A 26,095-nucleotide genomic window follows, 5' to 3' on the forward strand; every position below is an offset into this window, starting at 1 on the left:
AATCTTTTCTCACCTTGCTAACTATTTAAGCTTTCTTTTTCTTAACCTGAAGTGAGGAGAAATGCTGAAGCAGCTAAGGAACATTTGCTCCTGTCTTCCAAGATGCAAGGTTGGCTAATACTATTGGCACTGATTATAGGACCTTCATCTTCTAAGTCCTGCATAGATAATCTTAGCAACTCAATTTAAAATGTGGAGGTTCATGCACTTACATTTAGTCCTCAGGTTTGGGGCTTTTGGAATAATTCCAGGGCAAAGAATCAAATATAACAATCTATTAACCGAGACATGTGTACATATGTATATATGTACATATATCACTTTATCATAGGTACAAATACAGAATCATTCATTGCATGTGTGCTTGATTCTATATGTTAATGAATAATGGAAATATAATATTTACAGAACAAAATGTGATAAGATTACTGGTAATTACATTTTCTTTTTTTTCTATTTCCAAAATAGCATGCCTTACTCTTAAAACCACTTAAAAAGTATATCTATATATAAACACATAATATTGAATCTTATTTTAAAAGTGTGTTTTACTTCAAAAATAAAATAAAAGATTGCTGAAAAAGAATTAATAACCCAGGAACAGACTGTTATATATAAAGAAATTTATTATGTGATAAAGAAAGCATGAGAATATTAGGAAGAATTACTTCATAAATGGTACTAAGATATTTTGGAGCCACCTTCATAACAAAATTCAGATAGATTTAGTAGTGCATAATACATATTGTATATATATGTATTAAAAACACATTTAGAGGGTGTCTAAAAAATATATGCACATTTTTAAGAAAGAAAAAACTGTATTAAAATTGTAATACTCAATATATACCAATAACAAAAGATAAATACAAGTTACGCATATATAATTTTTTGGCACCTCCAGTATATATATATATATACAAATATATATATATTTGCATACTTGCATACTTGCATATATATATATATACATACTTGCATATATATACATACTTGCACATATATATATTTGCACACTTGCATACATACATACACATATATCTATGTATGTATGCATGCATATATGTATGTATTAAATATATATGAAAACAAGTCTGAAAAAATTAGAATAGAATTGATGAACATACACTGAATCACTGGAATGGGGATACCTTTAAAAGCAATAAAAGTATGCACATATGAAAGGTTAACAGGTTTGACTGCACAAAAAATTATTATAATACTTCCGCATAGAAGTATTGAGAACAAGTAGTCTGGAAAACTTACCTGAAAATGTGACATTTGCAGACTTTTTAAAAATACATGGAGTGAAAAGGAATTTACTTAGAGAAAAGTAAAATAAATGAAATAAAATAAATTTCCTTCCTTATTCCCTTCCTTTTCTCTCTTTCCCTCTTTTCTTTCCTTCCTCCCACAAACATTTATTGATTGATTGCTCTGTACCAGGAACTTTAATGAAACACTAAGGAAGCAAACACAAATATATATTCCTAGGTCTGAAGAAGCACAGAGTCTAATTAGTATGATTGATAAGTAAAAGAGCTGTTATAACACTTTATAGTAAGTACTATGGTAGCAGTTTGTAAGGCCTGTTATGGAAACCAAAATTAGGAACATCAAACTCAGACTCAGAGTTGAGGTTTGGGAGGTAGAGGAGTGTGAACGAAATTTCCTTAGAGCAGACGACATGGAGTACTTGTAAAGCCGGTTTAAGATTCTAGCTCTAACTGGTAGCTTTCTTTCCTTGGTCAATTATTCTCTGAACCTCAGTTTCCTTGTCTATAAATTGGAAATAATAATAACACTAATGGGGAAACTGAAAGATTTAATGAGAAAATTTTATTCAGAATTTCTATAAATGGTTGTCAAAAAAAATTTAAAAAGGAAAATTCCGTTTGGAAAGATTGGAAACTCCGGAGAGAACAAAGTCTTCAAATGGCAAATTTAATATGGCTGAATTGTAAATGTGAGTGAAGTATGGAGAGGAGTCAAGTTTCAGTAAGACTTTTTAAAATTTGAAAAAAAAAAACTTTAATTTTTGGAAGACTATCCTTATGCATTCTTTCATAGCAATCTTATACTCATTTTCTTTCTTAACATTTACCCAGAAAATTTGGTTTGGGAAGCAAAGCATGAATGTTTTCATTTATGTAGATCTCACATCAATGAAATCACCACCGAAATATTTCAAAGTAATGGTTGAGTTGCAAGCAATTGGGAAGTTGTAGTAAAACTTATTTGCTCAAATAACGTAGCTTATGCCTTACCAATTTATTTCTAGGCAAGGTTTTTATTCTAAACTAAATTCAGAACTGATAAACATAGTAATGGAAAACTGAGATAAATCAGCTTTTGGAACTGCAAAGCCAGCTGGAACTTACCTCCTCATGATTCCTCCAACTACTCTTCAGATTTTTTAAAATTTAAAAGACAAAACTGAAGATAGTGAGCTCAAAGAACAGAACTTAAATATCTTGTGAGCCCACATTCAGGTCAATGATTCTAGGCACTAAAATTCCTACAGGGATTATAGGAAGTTGACAATTCAAGTGTGTTCACTTTATACATAATGTGCACTAGACATTCCAAACTGCTGATTCTTTTGTTAAAACCGGTCATTTCTAAACAGGGATTTCTAGGTTATGCGCATTTAAGAAACTGAAAACTATTCTAGCCTTTGTAAAAGCCAGAATACTAAAGTGAAAGGATTTACTCTAAATTTTATTCAATCATTTTATCAACACACTGGGAAAATATTATTTTTAATTCACTTTTTTTTTTACAGCTAAAAAGTAATACACTGAAAAAAATGATAATCACATATTTGGTGGTCTTTTAGTTCTCGACTCCTCAGATGGGACAGGGAGGTGAGGAACAGTATTATCTCACTGTTTCTCATCAGCCCTTCCTCACTCCTCCAGTGAGAACATTCGCAGTTGGTTGAAAGATCAAAGAGGACCAAAATTTTGGTTCATTGATGTATTTCCAAGTAGACATGTACTTCAGGTATCCCACAATGGAAAAAAACACTGTTCATCGGACACAAACTTTCTAGAGAATGAGTATTTTATTAGTAGTTTGATAATGTGATCATTTTTGGTGAAAATTTTCTTAAAATCTAAGAATGTTTTCTAATACTTACTTTCACCAGCTCTTTTTTATTTAAAACTCATTTAAACCTTTCTTTGGTTATCTAGCTAGAAGTATTAATGTAGTGCATGTCATACCTAGAGTAAAACTTTAAAAGTTATGGTTACTCTCCCACTTCCAGAAGCACAAACAGAACTTATAAATATTCTGCACTTTCCAATGGGCACAGATTTCTACCTGCACGGTTTCAGTTGGAACTCAAGTTTAGCTTATTTTCAACTCAGCAATTCATATATTCACCCTTTGCCCTCCCCTCCCATCATTTTCACTTCTTACTCTAGTTAGCAGTTTACAGGCTCATGTCATTTACTAGACTATAAACCTCAGGCAACTCAAAATAATGATGTATTATTCTGTATGTGTCTTGCCCTAACAACAGCTCAAATATCGGCTAAAAATATGCTAAAATTGTATCTCCCAGTTAAAAATTCATCAACATTTTAAAGAAAGATCATAAGTTCCCTTTATTTTCCTTATTAAACAGATTTAAGACCCCAATTTTTAGAGAATGCCCAAGTTCTACCGGCTTTGCCTTTGGCCTTTGAAAAATGCTAAAATGAAAATTTTCCCCACTCACAGGGAAAACGGACTTACAGCTTCTATGCTATACCAAGAGGATACACCACGAGTAGATAGATATCAGTCTGCAGACGTGTGGGGCGGGTTACAAATCCGAACACTCTAATATCTTTATACCATTTCAGGTTAACAACAACAAAACAAATCACACCATTTTAGTGCGGAAAATATTCCAAATCCTATAGACGACAAATGAGTGGATGTAAGACTATTCTCTAAAGCTCTAGATTCAGCTCAGGAGTGTGGGTTACTTTAACACTTTTCAGCCACGCTAACTGTCACACCAGATCAGAGGTAAGTTTTTGCACCTAGCAGCAACTGTTGAAGGGCTCTCTCTGCAGCAACCAGAAACTTTTGGTTTCCTTCTGCCTTTTCCAGCCCACACTCCAATTCTGGTACAGGGTTTGTTTTCTGCTCAATTCACAGCACCTTGCATTACTGCCTCCCTTGCTTTTGGCCTTCCTGTCTCCTATGGGTGTTCTTGTCCGACAGAAATCTAGAAATTCTGGCAGCAAAGTGGACACTTGGGATTTAAATGGCCAAACAGAGTTAGTGAAATGCAAGATTTCTGGTCCTAGTTGCAGTCTCTGAAGGCGTGGAATATCTCATCTTTCAGCCAAAGGTTTGTTTTTCAATCTGGTTATAGACTCTTTCATCAGAATACAGAAGTTACATATTTACTGTGTGGCACTCAGAAGTCATAGCCATATATATCTCAACAGGCAAAAACTCCAGTGAGTTTTAGTTCTTTCAATCTATCTGAAACTACGTCTGACTATAGAAACGAACTAACTATAGAAACCATAGAAACTAACCCTCTGGAAGGAGAGTCTACTCCACAACATACCTATTTAGAATACAATTTTAGGCCTAGCTTCATTGACTTAATCACCTTACAATATTGTTTTCATTTGATTAAGAATCAAAATGCACAAATCTTAAATATACTATTTCTACACTGTCATAAGCCTGAAAAGAATTTTAAGGTTCCCTTGGCATATTCTCATCCCTTTGCTTAGACCCCCATACATTATTCTCCTAAACAGTTACTTATCATATTTTTAAAACAACAATAAAATCCTTCAATGTAAAACTTCATAGGCCTTGAGATCTGCCATCTGTGAGTGAGGTCACCTGTGTTGATATTCGTCTCCCCCTCCCACCTGCCCCTGCTCATATCCACATTACAATTCTCAACTTTCTACTATCATCAATTTTCTCTTATTTAGGTATTGCTAAAGCTAGAGAACAATTGACAATCTTACCTTGGAAATGAATTATTTCTATTTATTCTAGTTCCTATAACCTTTCCTCATATATTTTTAATTTCTAAATTTCTTAGATGAACTTGTAGGGTTCACAACTGACAATGGATCCCTAACACAGATGAATTTGACTAATACTCAGTACATATAGTGTCTTCCTCTTAGACATCTCATGCGTCTGCCCTGTTATTTCACAGTGCAAGAAATGATCCAGTGAAGTGAATGACCTACTTTGAAGGCAAAAGTAAACTTATAAAACAAAGCATCTGATACTCTCCTCGGCATATGTAATAAGGTTTTTTAATGAGTTAAATGAGTTTGAATATTTGAACTCTGAATAAGCCTTACAAATTATTCTCTGAAGTTAAAGCAATAGTTCACATACAGTCCAAAATCTTAGAGGTTTGTTTTCAATGGCTGCTTCCTGCCTGTAGAATATAAAAAATTGTTCTATCCAATCACTTCAAAAGCTTGCATAGATAGAAAAGCTTTAATGTAGGTATCAGAAGAAACATAAAATAAATATATGGAAAGATGGCATTGTGATAATAAGAAATAGTTGCTTGCAAGACTTTTTGGGTAGATTATCCAGAAACTGACAGAGCTTCTTTTTATATTCCAAAAATTACCCACTAAGCAGATAACTATCTTTATGGGACGAAAAAATTGTTGAAAATGAGGAGGTCAGCAAGTCGGAACACAGATAAATTATAGTATTCCCTGACATTTTAAAGTAATTTCAGGGAAAATATAGTTCTTTATCTACCATACTATGATTGGATGGAACTAATCAGAAACAAAGAATCATCGACCCTTCTCAACTGATTGATAAACTTTGAACCAAGCAGGAATCTCCTGACAACATCACTGACCTAGGATTTCCTAGCTTCTGCTGTAAACTTTTTGAGGACAAAAAATCTGTTACAACATATGACACCAAAATTGTCCTCCCTTGACTCTCAACCAATGTTGCAATGAAAAATAAGAGTGTACTCTTTGCTACAGAGTAGCTCTTTAAATGTATAAGATAATATCATCTAGTATCAAGTCATTCAAGTTTAGATTGTCACTCAGTTCCCTCAATAGGTCCTTAGATGAAAATGGCTCCTGGGCCTTTTATCATCTTAACAAACAACTCTGAACGTCTTACCAAACTTCAGTTAATCATTATTCTTTAGAAGTGAGACTCAGTACTAGATAGTGCGACCATAATCCATGTGGGGTTTGACCAGTGAAGAAGCAGTTAGGAATTATTAAGATGATCTGGAATCCTACATGTATGAATTTAGTAAAAGACTGCATTAGTTTTATTTTAATTGCTGTGAGATAATAGTAGCTCCCAGTTCCCAGTTCAGAGGTCCTGAAAGCCATGTTGTAATTCCTAAGTAATAAGAGCACTAGAAACATCTTTTTTTCTAATATTCCTTCTTTGATCCCAGTTCCTGACACCGGGTTCCTAAATCCTTTGGAATTTCCTGAGTGATAGGAGTGTCTTTTGTTCTAATGAAGTGACTCTGGGTGGCTCCTGGAGGGGGCTTGGTCACCAGAAACACCAAGGCATGAATAGATGTTTGGAATTTTCAGCCACACCCTCCTCTAATTCTCCAAAATGGTAAGAGGCCCTGGAAATTGAGTTAATAATTGATCATGCCTATTTGAGGAAGCCTGTACAAATATCCCAAAATATGGGGTCTGGGAGAGCTTCCAGGTTGGTGAAAACATCCCCAGACCAGGAGAGTGGCATATCCCAACTGGCCTCGGGACAGAAGCTCCTGAGCTTAGAACACTCCCAGAGCTCGGCTTCTGTATCTCTTCATATGACTGTTCATCTATATCCTTTAATAAAATGGTAAAGAGAAGTAAGCATTTTCCTGAGTTCTGTGAGTCACTCTAACAAATTACTCAAACCTGAGGAGACGGTCATGGAAACCTCTGATTTGTAGACAAGTCAGACAGAAGTTGTGGGTAACCTGGGGACCTACTACTTGCGATAGGCATCTGAAGTGGGGTGTGAACAGTCTGGTGGGACTAAGCGCTTAGCCTGTGGGATTTGACACTATCTCTAAATAAATAGTGTCAGAATTAAGTTGTAGGACACCCAGCTGGTGTCAAGGAACTGCGTAGTGTGGGAAAAACCCTACACATCTGGTGTTAGAAATGTTATAGAAGTAGAAGTGTTATAGTAAGTATACACTATACACCATAGAAGTGTACAGTGTATAGAGTGTGGTAGTAGCATGACAGTTAAGAAGATTCATAGAAGGAAGATTGGAGATTTTTCCAAAAGAGTAGCCTAGACATAGCAGTCTTGCTTTCTGAGTTTCTCTCTTAATAAAACACTTAGAGCACATTCATCTGACATTCTGTAAAAAGGCACTTAAAATTTTTTTAACCTATATATTTTTTCTAATGCCTTTTTAGAAGTTTAAGGTTTTTGATCCCTTCCTTTCTGATTGTAATAGACATCTATTCTTTTGTATCTCCAGATCTTCACATACTGTTCTACTCTTTATTTTTTGAGACAACCAGTCCTCATTTCCTTCCTCACCAATCTTGACTGTCATTGGGGCAACCAAGCAGTTAATTGAACGAGGAGATGATCATGCGCTCCAAAGTCCTTCTCTTTTTAAAATGATTATATTCTTTCCTAATGATGAACTATGAGATGCAGGAACTATCAGCAGTAGTTTGCCTCATATGAATAAAACTAGCCAGTGAAAAAGAATCAATGTGTGAGGAAAAGTAAGGCCCATTCTGGCTGTGTTCAAGATACTGTTTCCAAGGACCCTGGAGTGTAGCTGTATTCTTAGGTTCTCCACAGGTACATGAGCTAACAAATTCATTAAAAAGGAGAAAAGAAAAAAGCCACTTTGCAACAAAACGAGTTCTAACTTAAATATAGATTTTTCTATGCTAAGTTTTTACTTATGCCTCCCTCCCAATTTTATGTCCTGTATTAGTTTTCTATTATTCCTGTAATGTAAATATGGTGCCTTACACAATATAAATTTATTATCTTAGAGTTCTGTTAGTCAGAAATCTGACATGAGTCTCATTGGCGAAAATCAAGGTGTTAGCACGGCTGAGTTCCATTCTGGAGACTCTAGGGAAGATTTCTCTGCCTTTTCTAGCTTTTAAATACCATCTGCATTCCTTGGCTCAATGCTCCTTTCCTCCAACTTCAAAGTCTGCAATGTTGAGTTTCTCTAATGATTCTTCTGTAGTTACATCTCTCTGATGCTGACTACAACTGGGAAAGTTTCTTTTAAGGACTCTTGTGATTAAATTGGGTCTACCTGGATAATCCAAGACAATCTGTTTATTTTATGGCCCTTAAGTTTAAGCATACAGGTAAAGTCTCTTTGCCATACAATGTAACGTATTTACAGGTTCCGAAGGTTTTGGTGTGGACACCATGGGACGGGTTGGGGAGTGAGGGGATGGGACATTATTCTGCCTACCACTAAACAAAAAACAAAACAGCATTTTTTCTCTCGTATCATTCAATTCAATAATAAAAATACAGTAAACAGGAGAAGCCAGACATCCTCCATATTAATAGAAATGTTAATCAACATTATACGGGAACAGTTGTTTAATTCAAAATGACTCCTTCAAAATTGTTCTTCTGAAAAGAAAATTTCGGCTGATCTTATCTTCTGAAGATGGGTTTGAAGATCCTTACTGGATTTCCCCAGCATACAACCAAGTGCAATCTTTGAAATGCAGAATTAAAGTAGTGCTGTACCCACATACTTGAAGCCTGAGGCAGCTATCATTCCTGAGTAAAGAGAGTAAACACAGCATCTTTCTTTGTTTTACTAATAGCTTTGTTTCCCTAAGCTACTAGCACAACATCTGCCAGGCCAGAATGCACTCCTTCCATACACCCTAGAACCACTGCTGGACAGATAAACGACCTACGCTTCACATGTAAGGGCGAGTGCTTTCCAGGCTCTCAGCAGGCAGTTTTCAAGAGGTAACAACTTCAAGTAAAATGAAAGCTACAACCCCTCCTCTCCCAAAATCTTCGGTGTGGTTATGGAGCTTTATTCTGTTATGATCTCAGACTGTCTGCAATTTTATTGATTTTGTTTTTCAATAGAACTGTTAAAGTTTACAGTTCTCAGATAGGCAGAATGTGGGCAGATGCTCATATGCTCACACACAGTTCTGCCAAGATATTTTTACATCTTTCTGCACTTAAAACAAAATGAAGACATGTGTTATAGATGCATGCTACTGGTAACTCCCCAGGAGAAGAGAGCTTTTTGTACACTTATTTCCTGGATGAAGTATTAAAACAACTCTACCTAGAAAAAAATAAAAGAGATTTGCTTCTGAGGCACCTTATAAAACATTCCTCATTACCCAAACCCATTGAAACGGCAATTTGGGTCAGCATCTTTACACGTCATCCCTGCTATTTCTAATTCAATGTAAACTTCTTGTCACGTCTACTGGTTAAGCATCAAAATACAAAATGCTGTGACAGCTTATGCTCAGTTGATGTTCATTCATCTATTGTGCATCAGAAAGGCTTATTTCAAACATGGCATGAAAGAAAGAAAAGTAAGCAAAAAACAAACTCAGAAGAAACTTGAAATAAAGTACTTCAAGTAAAACACTCAAGAGGAAAAACCGCAAAAATCATAGACTTACCTTGGGAGACTTAGGCAGAGCCACTGTCTTTTTTTCTGCTAAGTTTAGTAGAGTTAACTTTGTTTCCCCCACTGAGGGATGTTTGGGAGGGCGAGGTGGGGGGTGCAACAATGAACTTTCATATCTCCGCATCATGTAATATTGTTCTTCAGTGATCTCTTCGATCAAAGTCCTGACGGGAAATGATTCTCTATCCTGAGAAAAATTACTAACTAACTGAACAGTCATATTCAAGCGGCCAACAGGAATTTCCCAGCACTCCCTGGGGTTGACAAAGTCACTTATGAGGAGATAAGTATCTGTGATAGCTTCTTCCAATTGCAGTCCTGGTGTAGCAGCCAAAATGTCTTCTTCAATGGAAAGATCTCTCACAGATACCTTCACATTGAATGGCAAGTGGAACTGTGCACGAAGCTCAGAAATATGGTACTGTTTCTTATCATGAATCACCTCGACAAAGCCTCCTTCCATGTACAAAGGGAGCAGTGCTGCCTCAGAGGATTTTTTGAGGATTTTTTCACAGGCCAGAACATTAACCGCTTTTTTGATTCCCTCAGAGAGGACTTCAGTTGTCTGTGAGTGATGCACTAGAAACTGGTCCCCAACAGACACGGATGACAACTCATCATGAGTGGGATGAAAGGCTTTGGTGGCCACAACGTGGAGGGGTTCCTTTTCACTCTTCGCTATCTCTAGGTCATAAGCTGTTGGAAACTCCCGAGGTCGCCGCTTGAATTTGCCTTTATAGCTCGTGGGGATTAAGAAGTGTCTTTTAGGAAAATTGCTTCTAATTTCTGAAGCTAAGATCCTCGATGCCTGGTACTTTTTGTGAATCACAATGGTTTTCCCAGGCTGTAAAATGCTTCTGGGTAGCTGGTTTCCTTGAGGCACTTCTATGACTTCAGCCACTATGGGGAACTCTTTACTGGTCATTTCAGAAAGATCTTGTGTAGATAACAGCTGAAGAAACCAGTTGGCATCATAACTATCAGTAATGTCTTTGACTTCAACATCTAAACTGGGGAGGATGCGGACTATATCCTTCCGGACTGGAATAAAACAAACAAACAAACAACAAAAAAAAAAAACTGTGACATTTTGTGCATCAAAATTTTGCCATGAGGTAGTATTGGAATCTTTCCAGGTACCACAAATAGATTTTATCAAAAAATAAAACAAAAAATCCCTCAGATGATCATGATATAACATTTATGTTTGACTTTCCTTTTATAAATGTTAAAATAAAATAGATCATATATAAAACTGGCATCCATAAACCAGCTGCTCAGATTAAAAAATGAACATTAATCAGTACCTTGGAGCCCTCTGACCTTCACCAAAATCACGTCCTTCTGACTGAAATCTAAGGTTAACCATTCTCTTGATTGTGGTGTTAATCATTCCCTCATTTTTCTTTATAATTTTGTCACATATAATATACATGAATATATGTGCATGTGTGTAAATTTATATGTCTGTGTATTTTTTCCAGAAGGTTTATTATATTATTTTAAATCATGTTCCTGAGGTTCAGATAATATATGTAAAATTACCTTAAAAGAAAGTTTTGGTTCTTCAGATAAGACACTTCCTGCATAAAGCCCAAGACGTACATTCTTTAAACAAAATTTTATCATGTGGGATACAGTCACATTGCAAAATCATGGGATAAAGATACTTAATATTAATATATGGAAATGGATACCAGTATGCATTATTTTCATTATTTCTTTCTCTACTATTACTGCATTAGCACCTGGATAGAAAAGGAGTGCCTCAAGATGGGTCATAATCAGAGGAGCCACTCAGGAGCCCTAGGTATGCAGGTAAGGTACTTACCAATACATTCTTTACCTGTTGTGTCACTGGGAACTAATGAATAGCTCTATATTCTTCCCAAGAACCCACTGTCCCAGAAGCATTTTTTTGAGACTATGGGAACACTATGGAGACACTTAAAATATTGTCCTGAAATTATCTGCTCTCCATGTACTACCCCACACAGTAGTCTTATAAATGGTCTTGCATTAAAAAATAGTTAATATGAACATATTAACAGAATTTTAAATGGTTTATATATTTTTGATTTTCTAATACTTAATGTTTTATAGCATTTTCACGATCTGCTATTGTTTCCCAATATCTCTAGGCATCCTGCTGTCAGTATTCTTTCTTCTATGCATGCTTCAGAAATGAATAATTTGAAGATTTAGAAGACAAAATTTCCTTTTCTAAAACATTGTCTATATTATTACTTTTATATTTTTAACTCTTTATGCAGCATCTGAAAACTATAACTATAATTTGCATCGTTATTATTTGCATCCTATGTACAGAGTTCTTGAAGACATAGAATGAAAAAGTATTATTTTATGTTCTTGAATATAAAGAAGAAAAACTTTTTAAAAAATCAGTTGTTGTCTATAGGCTGAAGGTCAGTAAAAATTGTAAAGATTCTTCATTAAAAAAAAAGAGAGAGACAGGCTAAAAGAACACTTCCTACTTTTATCTATTCATTTTATAAAGTTTAGTATACCCAAACTTTTGAGATTGTTGCCACAGGCTTCCTTGAACCCCAAAGTAATTTTAGAAACTCTAAAATCTTAGTTATTTAGATCAATGAACTAGGTTTAATAATTGTGGGCTAGCAATAGATAGGTTCATAGGTTCATGTCATTTCTCAAGTGGAGGGAACAGCTAGACATTGGTAGAATAGATGCCATTAAGAAATTTCTGGGGGCGCTACACTGACCCATCAGAACATAGAGACCCTAATGCATGCCAGATCCTAATCTATATTTGGGCACAGTAGGTACTGTGGGAGAAGAAACGGTCTTAATATCTTAGGAGGACTTTATCCCTGCCAGCGAAAGCCTCCAAGCCAGGCTATCTGATCCCTGTTAAGTATTTATGCTTCCAGTTCATGACCTATCTTCAATATGTTTGTACCATCCACTGAAGTTATGCTAACCTATCTCAACCCTATTGACATATTAGTAGCGTTTCACAGAGTAGATTTGACAGATCTCTTTGCTCAATTTTCCTCATTTATTTCCTTATCTTACCTATGATTCTTCTCAATTTCTTTGCTGGTTTCTTCTCTCTACACACTACCCACCCTCCCTCCCCTCAACATTTTCATGTATCTTGGTTCTCTTTATTTTTCTATCAACACTCACACCCACTGTGATCTTACACTCTCATGTCTTTAAGTACCATCTGTATGCTGATAACTCTCCAAAGTATACCTCTAGCTAAATATTTCTCCTACTTAGGACATCCACTTGGATGTCTGAAACATGTCTCAAAATTCACATGCCCAAATTGAAATTCTGACCTTCCCAATCAAAACCTAGTCTATCTGGTGCGTTTTCCATCTCAGTTATTGAGGACTCCAAACTCCTTATTCAGTCCAGAAATCTCAGAAACATCCTTAGTTTTTCTCTTTTTCTAACACCTAACATCCATTATATAGGACTACCCTGTTCTATGCCACATTATGTCTTGCCTGGTTTATTGCAATGGATTCCTAACCAGTCTTCTTACAGTCCCATCTGCATAGGGCAGCCAGAGATTCTTTTTATATGTTAGATTGATCATGTCTCTCTCTTCTGTTCAAAGCCCAACAATGGCAGTCCTTTTCACTCTGAATTAATATCAGTGTCCTTACTGTGGTCCTAGGTACCACTTGGATCTCATCTGCCAGTGTTGCCTCCCACTCTTAGTCAGGTCATTGCATGGCCTGCTTCCTCTGCTTCCTACATCCTTTAGCCAGATATGTTTATGGCTACCTTCTCTTCTTCTTCAAGTGTGCCTAAATATTATTTTCTCAATAAGACTAGCTTAATAAGTACTTTCAATAGACTGGATATTTGTGTCCCCCTAAAATTTGTATTTTGACACCTAAGACCCAATGTGGTGGTATTTGGAGGCAGGAACTTTGGGAGATGATAGGTCATAAGATTAGTGCCCTTATAAAAGAGACCCAGAGAGATCCCTAGACTTTCTGCCATGTGAAGACATAGTGAGAGGATTGTTGTCTGTGAAGCAGGAAGTGGATCCTCACTAGACACCAAATCTGCCAGAAACTTGATCTTGAATTTCCGGCACCCAGAACAATAAGAAATAAATTTACGTTGTTTAGAAGCCACCCAGTCTATGATATTTTATTATAGTCACCAAATGGACCAAGAGAGTGCTCTATTTAAAATTGCAACTATCTCTTTCCCTTGCCCTTCTCTGCTTCTTTATTTTCCATGTTACCTTTCACTTTCAATCCTTCCATATAATTTGCTTTTTTATTATGACAATTGTTTACTGTTTGTCTTTCCAGATTGTAACATACGCTCAAAAGGAACAGGAGTCTTTGATTGTTTTGTCCACCAATACATTCCAGTTTCTAGAATGGTGCCTGTCACAGAGTAGGTACTCAGTAAATGAATTGAGTGAATGAAGAACAATCACAAGAACAACATCCTTGATTGAGCATTAAAGGATGCGATCCAGTTAACAAGTCAAGTTCCATGTAAAATTTCATTAGGAAGGAAAGAAAAGGTTTCTACTGCTAAAACTCCTGCTATTAATTACAAAAGGTATTATACATTTCATTTAAAACATCTTCTTTTAGGTTGTAGTTTATGTTACTCCATGGCTTATTACATGCAATAAATATATTATTATTTGTTTTCTACAAAATAGTAATCCAGAGACTTAGGGTATAACAATAATCATGATGTATACACCTTAAGAGAAGATTCAATACAGCGAAATAGCACGAAAGTCAACAACTCTTTCTAGATCCATTAGAGAACTGAGGTCAAAGGGCAAACCATCACCCAAAAAACTTGAGAGATAGGTGAATTCAGAAAGTTATAGCTTACTGGGAACAGACACCACTGCTGGAGCAAGCAACTGGTAAGAACACTTTAAGAGTAATTGACTAATTGCTGGAGACTAAACATGGACAAGCTTGAGAGAGAAAAATTCTGGATGGCCAGGCTTATGGGGATTCCTCAACACTTTCCTAAGTTTACTTCCATGAACCCGACCAGGTTCTCTGGATAATAATGAGAGAAAAAATCCTCTCATGTTTTGGGCAGGGTGAGGGGGAAATTAATCATTGTAAAAACAAAAGAAAAAATAATAAAATAAAATAAAAAGAAGAGCAGAATATCCGAAACCAGTGGGACAATTACAAATGGTGTCACATAGAGGTCATGGGAATGCCCAGGAAAAGAAAAGGAACAGAAGCAGTATTTGAAGTAACAATAGCTGAGAATTTCCCCAAATTTATGAAGCTTAGAGAATAGTAAGCAGGATAAATGCCAAAAAATCAACACCTAGGCATATTATATTCAAACTACAGAAAATCAAAGAAAGAAGAAAACTTGAAGATAGAAGGAAAAAATCATCTTACCTATAGAGGAAGAAAGATAAGAATTACACTGGACTTCTCAGAAACCATGAAAACAGAAAGACAGTAAGTGCTATATTTAAAGTATTGAAACAAAAAACCAACCAACCTAAAATTCTGTATCAAATGAAATTATCCTACAAAAAAAAGTCAAGGGTGGCAAAATATACCATTCCAAAATATACCATTTTGGCATAAGGATTATTTTGAGCTAAAGGTACTTGAAGAACAGCAGATGCAGGAAGAGAATTCTAATCTTGCCTTTTCTTTTGGAAACAGGAGATAAAAACCCCCAGGTGAAAGGTGTTCTTCCTGTACCAGAAGAAAAGAAACATTCTCTACAGGAGTCAAAGCCAAGAGAACTCTGTACAAACAGACCTTGTTTAAAATTTTATCTTATCTTTCTTTAACCTCCCCATATAGTTTAGTTACTTTTCCACAACTGCCTCTCTTTGTTCAATGCAATATTAAAGCATGCGTCTTTCATGATTTCTTTGGGTCTTCATTTCTTTATAAGGACTCCCATGTCACACAAAACTTATGTAAATTTGTTATGTAAAATTTATACAACTTTGTATGCTTTTCTCCTTTTAATCTGTCTAATGTCAGTTTAATGCTCAGGCCCAGCAGAAAAACCCTAATAGGGTAAAGATAACATTTTACCTCCCTTACAAAAGTGAAAGAGTAATGTTGTTATAAGGGACAGAAAAGAAGAATTGAGAATACTTTGTTATAACGTACCTGCACTACCCGTGAAGTGGTATATTTGAAAGTGGATGTGGATTATAAACGTATATTGCAAACTGGATGGCAACCACTAAAAATATTTTTAAGTATAATTGATATGCTAAGAGTGGAGAGAAAAAGGAATCCTATAAACACCTCAATTAAAGCCCCAGTAGGCAGAAAAAGAGTGAAGGAAATAACACATGTAGTTTTGGGATGGTGATAAAGATAGATATTATGAAAAATGTGGCTGCAACATGAGTCATTAAGAATGGAGGGAAATTACAAGCCCAGATAGAATAGGAAAGAGACTATCACAGATGATAAGAACACCTTGATCAAAGAGAAGAAGGCCTATAAAACAGGGTATAGTCAATAATTAACATGTATCCTAGGAATCCACCCTTGGGATTTTAAACTAGAGCACGGGGTTTGGACAGACGACTCAGTGAAAGTTAAGACTATGAAGATAAATTAACCCCTTGAATGCCAGGCAGAGGAAAAGATAACTACTGCAGGATGAAATAAAAATACTTGAGATTAAGAATGACCAAATTAGGAATTCGGCAAGTTAATTTGATAGCACAATGGGAAGAGACGCCAGAATCAGAGTATTTGCCTTTCTCTACCCATTTCCGTGAAGCCCATAGACACCCAGTGTAAGACAACTCAATCTGCCTATTTCGCATCAATATCAAATATTACCTATTTTGCTCTCGTGTATGTTAGTGTAGTAAGACAAAACCCTTCTTGGTCTTTTATACCATTCTCTTTACTCTTGCATGTTTTAAGTTCTCCATAGCCAAAAGTTAGAATAAAAATTTATATTTGGTTAAAATTATATAGAATTTGGTAATTACATCCTAAGTTTTTAAACTGGAATGGGCATAAATAGTTTTTATGACAAATTATATTATATCTAAGTATGTGTCCAAGAGAAAGATAAAGAAATCAACACTTCTTTGTTTTGTTTTTCCTACAAAACAAAAAGTTACATACCATAAAAATACCTAAAAAAATGAGGGGAGAAAAAACAATTTATTAGCTTTAGATTACCACCGCTTACATTTTGATATATATAATTATAGTCGTGTGTGTGTGTGTGTGTGTGTGTGTGTGTTACACATCCTTTAAACAATCATTTGTTATTTTACAATTGAGAAAATGTAATACTCCCTCTACCCACCACACCCCACCACAACAAAAACAAAAAAACAGGGCATAGAGAGTCAGCTATATTGGAAAACTTCCCAAAAATAGTATCTTGACTTCAAAATGAAAAAGAAATAAGAAGGCAACAACTCAGAGCACAGAGACATTCCTGAAGTGTTCATTACAAATTTTCTAGTTTCAAACTAATCTGAAGTAAACACAAAACCTTAATTTAGACTTCCCACATTTTCTTTCTGGGTGAACATGAATTGTTCTTGCTTGGGTATATTTTCTGGTTATCCAAAGGCAGCTCTTGTAAAGAAAAGGTCCATTCCATTTTCTCCAAAAAGGTTGTACTGTTTTCTCTTTATGCTGCTGAGTCATTTCCCTAAACCCTGTCCTTCTGCCTATTCTTTCAGTGAAAGTCCCTTTACAGTTAGGGCTAAGGTTAATCATAATGTTGTGCTTTTCTGCCTTTCCCATGACAACAACTCTTTTAGCTACCTGTGAACTTGGGGGACCCATTAAACATTACCTTTAAAGAGAAAATAAAGATTTACATTTAAGCTTGGGTAATGTTGGGTAATGCATGTTTCCTTGGAGAGTTAATATTTAATTCTGGAATATTCTCAGTCTCAATTCAATATATGAGGACCTATCTTTTGCAATTGGAATTGAGTTAGTAGTACAAATTTGGAAATCTACTTTATTCAACTGTTGAAGGCAAGGTGATTGTTTCTACATATTTTTTCTAAACAAGTGAATTCTAGCCCTGGAGTTTTTCTCAATTTCTAGTTCTTCCTATATCATTATTTAACAACAATAATAATAAATAATTAAGTATTTATTGGAAATTTTCACTTTCTAAGTTTGATTTGTTTGTCATTCACTTTCCAAAATGATACTTATTTTTCTCAAAAGTGCTTTCATAAATTTCATCTCCAGTTCTGTTACCCAAAGGATTATTTTGTTTATATTTTTGCGTCACATTCTACGCTTTATGGTGGTTATTACATCCACTAATAATTTCTGAGCTCTGTCTTATTCTAGACTTTTAAATTAAAATTTGCTTTATAATTCATCTATTTGGTATCATTTTTCTTTATTAATATTCTTTGAATTAATTTTTCCCATTTCTTTAACTTCATTTCAACTTAAGAGAAGCTATACTGTGAATTTCTATTTTGTTGGATGGTTCTCCTCTGGTTCTATTGCTGTTTGTATTTATAAATACAGAAAGTACCTTTGGAATTGTTCTCTAACATTTGTAGCAGGAAAAAAAAAAATCACCATGATCTTCATTGAGAAATCAAGAGTCAACTGATGTGCATTTTGGTTGTTTCCATGTCTTGGCTATTGTGTATAGTGCTGCAATAAACATAGGGGTGCATACATTTTTTTGAATTAGAGTTTTGGATTTCTCCAGATAGATACCTAGGAGTGGAATTGCTGGGTCATAAGGTAGTTCCATTTTCAGATTTTTGAGATACCTCCATACTGTTTTCCATAGTGGCTGCCCCAATCTGCAATCCCGCCAACAGTGCACAAGGGTTCACTTTTCTCCACATCCTCGCCAGCACTTGTTGTTTGTTGATTTATTGATGATAGCCATTTTGACTGGGGTGATATGGTATCTCATTGTGGTTTTTATTTGCATTTCTCTAATGATTAATGAGGTTGAGCATTTTTTAGACTGGATTAAGAAACTGTGGTACATTTATACAATGGAGGATTACGCTGCTGTAAAGAAGAAGGAAATCTTACCATTTCCAACTATATGGATGGACTTAGAGAACATTATGTTAAGTGAAACAAGTCAGACAGAGAAAGACAAATACCATATGATCTCACTTATATGTGGAATCTAAAGAAAAGAATAAATGAATGAACTAATCAGAAACATTCTCAGAGACATAGAGGAAAAACCGACGGTTGCTAGATGGGGGGGGGGGTGGGGATAAGGGGGAAGGTGAGGGGATTAGAAAGCACAATCAGTAACCACAAGATGGCCACGGGGATATGAAAGTCAATTTGGGGAATGTAATCAATAATGTTGTAAACATTTTGTAGGGTATCCGATGGACACTTGTCTCATTAGAGAGACCACCTCAGGGATGATGTAGATGCCTGATCACTGCGCTGTACACCTGAAGCTGAACAATAAGCAATGCCAACTACAATTTTATATATATATATATATATATATATATATATATATATATATATATATTTATTTACAAGAAGCAGAGTACAGCATTAGGAATAGAGACAGTGGAAATGTAATGGCTGTGTGCGATGTCAGAAGGGTAGTGGATGGTGGGCGGGAGGTTTTCACTGTGTGAGGGATATAAATGATAAATGTCTAGCTATTACATTGTTTTGTGCACCTGAAACTAATAAAAAAAAAAGAAATCAAGAGTCATTTAAAATAAATATACTGGCTTTTAATATGGGTTTACTTGTAACACTACTCTTTTACATTTTTATTTAGTTTACAAAAGCTAAGAAAAGTGAATAGCCATTTCTTATACTGTATGATACACTTCAACATGTTTTCTCCATTGATGTTTGTGATGGCTAGTTTTATGTAACTTAACTGGTCTATAGTGCCCAGTTACTTAACCAAACACTAATCTAGGTGTTGCTGCGAAAGTATTTCGTAGATGTTGTGAACATCTAAGTCAGTTGACTTTAAGTAAAGGACGTGACCCTCACTCATGTGGCTGAGCCTCATCCCTTCAGTTGAAGGCCTCATGAGCCAAAACTGAGGTTTCTCAGAGCAGAAGAAGTTCTGCCTCAAACTGCAGCATCAACTTCTGCCTGAGTTACCAGCCTGCAGCCTGTCCTGTAGATTGCATGAGCCAAGTCCTTAAATTAATAATTATGTATACATAAATTAACTTTATGTAATATTACATATATTGTTTCTCTGGAGAACCCTGACTGATAAAACATTAGTAGCTGGTAGTGTAAAGATAAATAAATCCATATATATATGTATATATATACACACACACACACACACATATATATATATATATATATACGTATATATAGTAAAAAGTATACTTATCTTGTTGTTTGATATTCTTATTAGCAATAAGATTGCTGCCTAAAGAAAGAAAATGAAATCAAAGATGACTAGAGTATCCACTGGTTTTAAATATCATGTTAACTCATAGTATTTTCATAGACACATTAGGAAAAGCATCACTAATAAAAATTGAACCTGCTATATAAATATAAACAACTTTTGTGCCTTGAAGTGAATATCCTCCTCAGTATTAACTTCATAAATATGTCATTATAATAAATCAAATCTGAATATAGTAGATGAGAAAACTGTCTTGTCACTTAAATAGGGACATTGTACTGCGCAATATATATTTCAAAAAACAATTATTTTAGTTGCTTCATTCATTCATGTATTTGATTTATTCAACACTGAACATTTACTTTATCTCAAGAATTGAGAAAATAAAAACAAATACATAAGAAATTGACTCTTGATATTTTTATAAATTACTGAAAATTATGTTTTATTAAAATTAAGTTTATAAGTTACACTTATCACTTAGTAATATTGGCAATCAGTTCTTTCAGGATTATATTAGGTCCAGAAAAAACTCTAAGGACTAATTTAAGTAATTAGTGAGGTTTATGGGTGAAATATGTTGCTTTTTAACCCTTTCCACCCTCAAATTTACAAGTGTAAAAAGGAAAAAACGAGAAAAATTTTCGATGAATCTAAAAGACATCGGCAATTCTTAAACTAAATGAAGACAGAACTCAGATGAAAGAATGGTAAATGATTTAGCAGAATAGAAAAAGGAACACTTATGTGCCTAAGGAGTCTAAGGAAACGTCAGCTATTTGTTTGTCCCACAGAATCCCCAAAAGCTTACTAATTGGAGACATAAGACTCCCCTGAAGATGTAAGAGAAGCTGGGGGGCAAGAACAAGAAAATTATTTGAATGTCCGAAGAGTGCCTAAACCCAGCTCTCTAACTCTAATCTGGGGAACATAAATGACTAACCCTTCCACCTCTGTCTCCACAGGAAACAGCAGGTATAGGGTCCCAGAATCTGGAAATCAGGTATCAGTGAAAAGGAGAAGCATGGCATTGAAAGTAAAGGAGAGAAGTCTAATTCTGTTGGTAAGTCTCACATATAAATATAAACAAATGACAAATAATCACCAGGATTTCAGAAAAACATTTAACAAGAATGACAGACCAAAAAAATTTTTTTAAAGCCCAAAAGAGGCATATAAAATGCAAACAAAAGTAGAAAACTAAAAAAACTGTAAAATATTCTCAGAGAAATAAAATACTGCATCCTTAAAACAACAACATGGTAACATTTTTAAAAATATGTAAGAAATGACTCTTAGAAATTAAAAATATGATAGTTAAAAGTTAAAAATGCGTTAAAATAGTTGGAGATGTAGTTAAGGAATTTTCCCTGAAGGTAAGTAAACCAGAGACAAGCGACATAAAATAGAGGAGAAAAGAGTCCTAGATCAGTATGGGAGCTTCAACCTGAGACTAGAAGTTACAGAAAGAAAAAGAGAAGGAAAAAAAAAATGGTTAAAAGGAAATTATCAAAGAAATTATCCTAGAAATGAAGAACTTAAATTTCCATACTGAAAACTGGCATCACAATGAAATAACCGACTCACCACAAAGCACGTTGCTGTGACATTTCCCAATTGCATGGATAATCTTGCAAAGGCAATATTGGAAGCTAGAACATGATGGAGCAAAGCTTTCAAAATTCTGAGGAGAAATTATTTTCAACCTGGAATTCTATAAGTAAACAAACTTTCAATCTTATGTGAGTGTACAATAAAGATTTTTCAAATATGTAGGTCTTCTAACTAATTAATATTCTCTTCCCCTTTCTCAGGAAGCAAGTGCGAGATGGGCTCCTCAAAACTGGAAGAAAACGAAGAAAGACGTTATTTGATTTCAAAGATTGCTATTAAACACAGAAGAAAGTCAAAGGGTAACCATCAGGATGACTTTAAATGGAAACCCCAGGACAGCACTGTTATTGACTAAATGTCTGTGTTCCCCAATATTCACATCTTGAAATCCTACCCCCCCAGTGTCATGGTGTTTGGAAGTGGGGCCTTTGAGAGGTGATACCAATTAGGTGAAGTCACAGGAGTGGAGGCCTCATGAATGGAATTAATGACCTTCTAAGAATTATGAGAGAACTAGCTTCCCCTCTCTGCTCTCCGCTATGTGAGAATACAATGTGAAGTCAGGAGTCTGTATCCAGGAAGAGGTTCCTCAGCAGAACTTGACGTTGCTGGCATCCTACTCTCAGACTTCCAGCTTCCAGAACTGTGAGAAATGAATTTCTGTTGTTTGTAAGCCACCCAATCCACAGTATTGTTATAACAGCCTGAGCTGACTAAGACAAGTGCCTATGCAGTAGATCTAGAGAAAAACAAATTCAAACTGGAGGATGAGGATGGAGGGCTCCAGGAGGAATAGTTGCAGGAGAAAAAATAATAGACAAGGCAGAGTTCTGGACAATTGAAAAATTGTCCAGAAAAATTGCATTGAATGACTTAAAAATAGAGATGTGTGAGAATACTTCAAGAGTTAGGAGAGGATTGAAGAAAACCAAACATGAAACAATAAGGTCATCGTCACAGAAACCAAAGAGTTATACAGATATGGAATTATAGTCACCGTACACCACCTGATTCAGCAGTGAATTGTCACAATAAAGAAAATACAAATGCTTAACCATAACTTACCATACACTAAGAGAACGGGGAAGAGGAAGAGGAAGCAGAAATGTGAGAGAATTAAATCTTCATCACCCTATGCGGAAGTAGGTAGTTACTGTTGGAAGTCGATGACTCAAAAAGTAGCAAAATTCCTGTATTTGGAAATGTAAAGGCAAATACAAGAAAGTAGGGACAGAATATTTAAAGGACGCACAAGGGCATAGCAGAATGTGGGGAAATTTGGGAATGGTCAAGGGTTATAAGGCTCTTTACCACTATTTGACTTTTTTGACTTTGACAAAAAATTGGATTTTTAGAAATTAAATGAGAGAAAGAAATAGTTTTTCTTTCAGAATATTAAGAGATCTACGTGCTTTTTCTGCTATCCATTTATCACCTATTATAAACATTCATATACTGCCTTTCTGATATCACCTTTCAGATTGTGTGATTTCAGCCTTCTGCTTGTAAGTGAATTAATATGTCCTATATCTGAGAAAAAAACCATACCCCAAAATTTTGGAAAGCACTGAGTTTTTCTCCTAAAAGCAGATGCTGCATTCCAACTCTTAAAATTTTAGTGAGGGAAGAAGTAATTATCAATCTATCCTTCAAAACATAACACCATTTAAAAAGTTTTAACGACAGACTTCTGGATTTTTCAAGCAACTTTAAATAGCTGGCTCAATTTTTCACTTGCAAATATGTGTTCTATTCATTACTCTAATATGAATTTTATCTTCCTGTGAAAGGCACAAATAGATTTTTCCATGACTTATATGCAACAAGTAATTAGAGGTCTTGGACAATTATTTATATCTATTTTCCAAAAAGATATAATTTTTAAAAATATTATTAAATGTATGTGAGAGTTAGAGGGGTCTCAGGTTTATAATGAAGATTATGGTGAAGAATTTCCAGGAACAAATACTTCATTTAAATAGTTTTTGCTGCTTTTCTTTTTCATGGAGAATAAAATTTTACATTAATACCATATTTAACATTAGTACTAGGTACAGAATATCTTTTATTTCCTCTTTTCTCTATTTACTTGCTAAGTTCTCCTCTCAGCAAATCAATATTTCATAACTTCCTGTAGTTCTCAATATTTTTCATTTTGCTTTTTCTCCTAACGTCTCTCAAAAAATTCCAATCCCTTGTTCAGACGCACTGTTTTTCTTGTCTCTTTAAAAAGGAAGGACTCCTACCAAGAGGGGTTTGAGCTGTGCCTGACCCTTAGGCCATGGGAAAGCAACTGAGTAACATGCCCTTGACTTTAAGGCAAGTTTGAATTTTCAGTTTAAGAAAAGATCATGTAAAACAAGACTAAAATCAATTTAAAAAGGAATAGTCTCCACTTTACATTTAGAAGAAAACTGTCTACAACAACAAATTTTTAAGAATTGTACATTTTGTGTTGAACACTCATCCTCTATTTCCTGGGAATATTCTGTAGTCAGTACACATGCAAAGCAATCTCAAAGAACATCTGTCCTGAAATTGCTATACAATAAGAACTAACGCTTAAACTAATTCCTAAGAACTTAAAGATGCAAAATAATTAAAATCAAAATTCAATTTTAACATCATAAAAGAATGGAAATTGTACCATGACATTTTGGGAAGGATTTTGTTTCAACTAAAGGCCTTCTCCTGGGATCTTGCTTAGCAGGAAACCATATTTAAGTCTACCTAAACAATTCTCTTAAACTTCACTGCTCTTCTGTCAATGTTTATATTTAACAAACTGTATCACTCTCCAGCTAGTGATCAAGCCAGAAAGCTTGGAGTCAGGTTGACTTTTTACCCCTTCCAATAGACCTCCAAATTCTACTGGTTGTACTTCTTACATACCTGTTAAAACCAACTATTTTTCGCTGTACGTTTAAAACCACTATTGTATTAATTTCCCAGTACTCTGCCATAAACTCAATGACCTCTCTTCACTCCTCTGACCTTGTTCCTCCCAACTGAAAAACCTTTATTAATGTGCCCTTTAGGCAAAAGCTAAAGGGCATATATTTCAAGACTCCATGACTAATTCCATTTCCCCCACTGCATGATTTGATATTTGTCTCTTCCTTCTTTCTCTCTTTCTTCACACCAGCTGCATTGCAGCTCTGTCTCGCATACCTGCTTTGTCACAAGCCAGGATCACTTCCTCCAAAGTTGTCCCCTCCTTCTTTGCCTAATTACCTCCTACTTATCTTTCAGGTCTCAGTTTAAATGCCATCTCTTCAGAGAAGCCTTTCTTGATCCCTAATCTAAACTCATTAAAGGTTGTAACCACTTTATTCATGTGCTTAGGTTCTGGGTTGGCCTTCATTTTAAGGTGTGTGATAGGAGACGCCAATAGTTTTAGAAAATCAACAAATTTTAAGATGAGAAAATGCTATCCATCATTTATGAAAACTGAGAAAAATTTAATTATTAATTTTGATTGCACATTTTGGGATAGCTAACAAAACAGTAATGTTAGGTTTAAAATTTTCTGTGTCCTCAATTTGTTGTCATAGTAAAAATAATCATGCTGTGGCCTCAATTTTTTTGTAATATTAAAAAAATAATCACTACTTGAATAGAATTCCTTACCAATACCTTTAGTTCAAAAAAATTAATCAATTTCTGTTTAAATATTTGTGTGCAACAAAATTTAATATGTAGTTGTAAAACCTACCCAAAGGTTCACATCAATTTTTTCATGATGGTGTAAGTAACCAACAATATTAATGGGAGCAGACATATATAGAATTTGAGAGAGAGGTAAACTTTGCCAAATATTTTTACATACTACTTTATGTTCTCAAGTATATTACATAAAGTACCTGAATAGAACTTTATCTCATTCTCAAAACAACTCCCAGAGGCGGGCAAAAGGGATATCATCATCTGCTTTGCAGAGACTCACCCAAAGCCACCACCAATTAAGTTATTGATCCAGAGTTAGAATTCAGGACTTTTGGCTACAAGTTCAGAACTCTTAACTCCAAACTTTACCTGATTATGTGCCTAATCTTGAAAACTCAAGATATTAAATCTTTTAGGGTAACAAAGCTCTCTCCTGCTATTTGTATTTTAAATACAAATAATCCTCTGAAGAACATATATTTAAACAAACCTATGTGTGAATTAATTTGTCACATCGTTTTGCTTAAGTGAGAAGTATTCCCAGCTAGCAGAGAAGATTCATGACCAGTCATGGTTGTCTAAAAAAATTTTTTCACAAAAATAAGAGTAAGACACATTAAGGAAACTGCAGTTTAACCTCTCTGTTGACAACCTCCATACAAGGTTTCTTTCTAACCAAACATACTCTATATTAAAAAGTAACTCTTTTCTGGCCACATTTAACTAGCAGTGATACAAATGAATAAACATTTTATTGTGTCTGTAGGAGACAGT

The 26,095-nt window shown here is 34.9% G+C and overlaps 1 protein-coding gene across 1 annotated transcript in view; it reads right to left on the bottom strand.

Moving 5' to 3' along the window:
• Window positions 1-26,095, bottom strand: part of THEMIS (thymocyte selection associated) — a 167,456-nt gene that overhangs the window by 60,858 nt on the left and 80,503 nt on the right. The window contains exon 4 of the mRNA XM_033102695.1: window positions 9,657-10,705. Within this exon, the coding sequence (XP_032958586.1) occupies window positions 9,657-10,705 (1,049 nt within the window). The remainder of the gene's footprint in view (window positions 1-9,656; window positions 10,706-26,095) is intronic.

Source organism: Rhinolophus ferrumequinum, chromosome 3 (assembly GCF_004115265.2).
Source record: "Rhinolophus ferrumequinum isolate MPI-CBG mRhiFer1 chromosome 3, mRhiFer1_v1.p, whole genome shotgun sequence".
NCBI classification, from domain to species: domain Eukaryota; kingdom Metazoa; phylum Chordata; class Mammalia; order Chiroptera; family Rhinolophidae; genus Rhinolophus; species Rhinolophus ferrumequinum.